Source organism: Oncorhynchus masou, unplaced genomic scaffold (assembly GCF_036934945.1).
Source record: "Oncorhynchus masou masou isolate Uvic2021 unplaced genomic scaffold, UVic_Omas_1.1 unplaced_scaffold_6589, whole genome shotgun sequence".
NCBI classification, from domain to species: domain Eukaryota; kingdom Metazoa; phylum Chordata; class Actinopteri; order Salmoniformes; family Salmonidae; genus Oncorhynchus; species Oncorhynchus masou.
The window spans coordinates 13,026-17,417 of NW_027013030.1; the positions used below are offsets into that span (position 1 = coordinate 13,026).

The following is a 4,392-nucleotide window of genomic DNA, read 5'->3' on the forward strand; positions in this document are numbered from 1 at the left end:
GTCTAGGCAGTCTAGCTCAGTCTGTAGACAGCAGAGTAATATAGACCCACAAACCTCTAGGTCAGTCTAGCTCAGTCTGTTGACAGCAGAGTAGTAATATAGACCCACAACTACCTCTAGGTCAGTCTAGCTCAGTCTGTAGACAGCAGAGTAGTAATATAGACCCACAACTACTCTAGGGTCAGTCTAGCTCAGTCTGTTGACAGCAGAGTAATATAGACCTAATAACTCCTCTAGGTCAGTCTAGCTCAGTCTGTAGACAGCAGAGTAATATAGACCCACAACTACCTCTAGGTCAGTCTAGCTCAGTCTGTAGACAGCAGAGTAATATAGACCCACAACTACCTCTAGGTCAGTCTTAGCTCAGCCTGTAGACAGCAGAGTAGTAATATAGACCCACAACTACTCTAGGTCAGTCTAGCTCAGTCTGTAGACAGCAGAGTAGTAATATAGACCCACAACTACCTCTAGGTCAGTCTAGCTCAGTCTGTAGACAGCAGAGTAATATAGACCCACAACTACCTCTAGGTCAGTCTAGCTCAGTCTGTTGACAGCAGAGTAGTAATATAGACCCACAACTACCTCTAGGTCAGTCTAGCTCAGTCTGTAGACAGCAGAGTAATATAGACCCACAACTACCTCTAGGTCAGTCTAGCTCAGTCTATTGACAGCAGAGTAACATTCATTAACATCTCCATAGTGCTTTTTGTCCTCCTCCTACACGTTTTCACTCTAGAGAATGTATATAGATGCTATTTTCACTCTAGAGAATGTATATAGATGCTATTTTCACTCTAGAGAATGTATATAGATGCTATTTTCACTCTAGAGAACATATATCTGATATGAAAAGATGGTGTTTTCACTCTAGAATACATCTCTAATAAGATGGTATATATTGTGTGTGTGTGTGTCCATAACGCTTCACTATTCTGTATATAGTCCACTACATAGGGAACTGGTTGCTATATGGGATACATCCCAGGTCGTAGAAACTCTTCAATGAAGACCTGGGGGGTGGGTGGGGTGGACGGGGGGACTGGAGGGACAAACCAAGGTTTAGCAATTACATCCTTTTATTTATTTTTAAACACACACAAAAAAAAATAGAAATCAAAAGTTCGAAGCATCATTCAAGCAAACTCTGTTGAGCAGAGTCTATAAAGAAAAAATTATATATTTATTTTATACATCAGCCTTTAAATTCATTAAATTATTTCAAATCCTCAGCAAAAAAAAACAACAAAAAAAAACATCCCCCTTAGTTAAAGTGTTGAACTAGAGTGAACAAGCTTGCAGAGCGGTTTAAGTCCTCTTTACGATCTCCACTACGGGTGTCCCGTCACAAACGACAGCCACGTTCCCTACATAGGGGCCCTATATAGGGAAGAGGCATTTGGAACACAGGCTATGTGTGATGCCTCTCTGAGGACCTTTCTGTTCACTGACAGGAGGGAAGAAAAACAAGTCTCTTTCCTCCAAAAATGGCACCCGAATTCCCTTCTTAGTACACGAGGCTTGTCCTTAAGTCGTGCACTAGTTAGGGAATAAGGTTTTAGGGGCCAGGAGCCTTGGGCTGAAACGTGACGAACACGCTTCACAACGAAAACGTCTCAGAAGGCTACGCGAGCCATTTGGTCTTCTCCTCTTCTCTCCTCCTCCTCTTCGTCTTCTCTCTCATTGTCCTCTTTCTCCTTGTTCTTCTTCTTGTGTTTGTGTTTCAGTCCCGTGATCTCTCCCTCCTCAGCGTCCAGGCTCCCCTGTCTCTTCTGCTTTCTATCTTTCTTCTTCTTCTTCTTCTTCTGTTTCTTCTTCTCTTTTCTATCTTTCTTCTTCTTGTCTTTCTTGTTGCCCGGGCTACCGACAGAGCTGGCGCTGCTGCTACGACTTCTGCCGCTGCCACCCCCAAGCTCCGCTCTCTCTCCCTCCTGCGCTCTCTCTCCCTCCTGCGCTCTCTCTCCCTCCTGCGCTCTCTCTCCCTCCAGCGCTCTCTCTCCCTCCAGCGCTCTCTCTCCCTCCAGCGCTCTCTCTCCCTCCAGCGCTCTCTCTCCTTCCTCCTCCCCCTCTGAGATCTCTCCCTCGCTGTAGTCAGGTTCGAAGGCCTCATCAGTCTCTCTGACCAGGTCAGGAGGAGGTCTGGAAGAAGGGACCGAGGGAGGAGGTCTGGAAGAAGGGACCGAGGGAGGAGGTCTGGAAGACGAGGGAGGTCTGGAAGAAGGGACCGAGGGAGGAGGTCTGGAAGAAGGGACCGAGGGAGGAGGTCTGGAAGAAGGGACCGAGGGAGGAGGTCTGGAAGAAGGGACCGAGGGAGGAGGTCTGGAAGAAGGGACCGAGGGAGGTCTGGAAGAAGGGACCGAGGGAGGGGGTCTGGAAGAAGGAACCGAGGGAGGGGGTCTGACTTTAGGGTTTTCCCTCTCTCTCTCCTTCTCCCTACCGACCCCTCTCTCTCTCTCCTTCTCCCTATCCACCCCTCTCTCTCTCTCCTTCTCCCTATTGACATCTTTATCTCCCTCCTCATCTCTCTCCTCCATCTTCTCCCTCATCTTTTGCATCTGCCTCTCTCTCTCTTTCTTTCTCTCTCTCTCTCTGACAGCTCGGGGCACCCCTGCCCTGTTGTCAGTCCTGGGGGGCTGTAGGAGTGAGGCTGGGTGTTGGTGGGGTTTTCCACCACTCATCTCCTTCTCTAGGTTTCCTAGGCTGGCCTGCTGGCTCTGTCTCCCCTCTGAGGAGCGCTCTACTCTGGGCTCTTCTCCCTCAGCCTTCCCCCTCCCGGGCTGGTTCTCCACGGAGATGTAGACCTGAGGAGAGGGGTATCTGTCCTGCTTCGTGTCCCTGCCAGGGCTGCTTTCGCTAGGTCTGGTGGGCTCAGAGCTTCCCTGAGATCTCTGGGTGCTGGAGGAGGGGTCCGATGGGGGTGGGGCTCTCTTGGAGACGGGAGAGGCACTGCCTTGCTCTCTGTGGTCTTTGTGTTTGGGGTCGAGGCGGTCTCTGTGTTCTCTGCTGGTCTCCTGGTCGTCTAGTGGTCTACGGTCAGTAGAGTTGGTGTTATGGTCAACGGTGGAGGATTTCTGGTCGTTGTGGTCTTTATGTTTGTGGTCTCTGTGCTCCCTGGCTCTGGGGTCAGAGGTCGCTTTGTGGTCCCTGGAAGAAGAAAAAGGTTTACGATCTCGTGAGTAAGAGTGTGAGGAGGAAGAGGAGCTCTTTTCGCTGCTGTGGTCGCTCCCTCTCTCCCCAGTCCTCTCTCCTCCTCTCTCTCTTCTCTCTCGCTCCGGCCGCTGAGAGGAGCTCTTCTCACTGATGTGATCGATCCCTCTCTCCCCAGTCCTCTCTCCTTCTCTCTCTCTCCTCTCTCGCTCCGGCCGCTGAGAGGAGCTCTTCTCACTGATGTGATCGATCCCTCTCTCCCCAGTCCTCTCTCCTTCTCTCTCTCTCCTCTCTCGCTCCAGCCGCTGAGAGGAGCTCTTCTCACCGATGTGATCGATCCCTCTCTCCCCAGTCCTCTCTCCTTCTCTCTCTCTCCTCTCCGGCCGCTGAGAGGAGCTCTTCTCACCGATGTGATCGATCCCTCTCTCCCCAGTCCTCTCTCCTTCTCTCTCTCTCCTCTCTCGCTCCGGCCGCTGAGAGGAGCTCTTCTCACTGGTGTGGTCGATCCCTCTCTCTCCTTCTCTCGCTCTCCTCTCCGGCCGCTGAGAGGAGCTCTTCTCACCGATGTGGTCGATCCCTCTCTCTCCTTCTCTCTCTCTCCTCTCTGGCCGCTGAGAGGAGCTCTTCTCACCGATGTGATCGATCCCTCTCTCCCCAGTCCTCTCTCCTTCTCTCTCTCTCCTCTCCGGCCGCTGAGAGGAGCTCTTCTCACTGATGTGTTCGATCCCTCTCTCCCCAGTCCTCTCTCCTTCTCTCTCTCTCCTCTCCGGCCGCTGAGAGGAAGAGGGAATCTTTCTCGGTCTGTCCATATCTTTGTCAGAAGCACGGCTGTGTTCCCTCTCTCTTTCTCTCTCTTTCCCCCGCTCTCTGTCCCGTTCTTTATCCCTTTCCCTCTCCTGCTCCTTTTCCTTTAACTGATCTCTCTCTCTCTCCGTCTCTCCGTCTTTCTCAGAAGGGATGGGGTCTCCGGAGTGTTTTCCATCCTGCAGGCCGTCTTCTCTGGCTCTGCCACTAGAGGGGGACATAGTTCTCTCTGGCTTGGGAAAAATACAGTCCCTCTCTTTCCTTCGCGCTGCCTCCGTCTCCGTCGTCACGGTGATGTGGGGTCCAGGGGGAAAGGGAGGGAGGGGTGAGCAGGGGGCGGAGTTGAACCCTGACCCCTCCTCCTTCCTCTTCCTCTGATTCGTAGTCCTCCTTCTCCCACTTGGAGCGAGGGACCTGGACGAGGAGAGAAGAGAACACGTCTGA

The 4,392-nt window shown here is 51.8% G+C and overlaps 1 protein-coding gene across 1 annotated transcript; it reads right to left on the minus strand.

Annotated features, from left to right (window-relative positions):
• Positions 1-419: 419 nt before the first annotated feature.
• Positions 420-4,251, minus strand: LOC135536738 (zinc finger CCCH domain-containing protein 13-like). The gene has a single exon (XM_064962990.1). The coding sequence runs from the start codon at positions 4,167-4,169 to the stop codon at positions 1,614-1,616; it is 2,556 nt and encodes an 851-aa protein (XP_064819062.1). The 5' UTR covers positions 4,170-4,251; the 3' UTR covers positions 420-1,613.
• Positions 4,252-4,392: the final 141 nt, after the last annotated feature.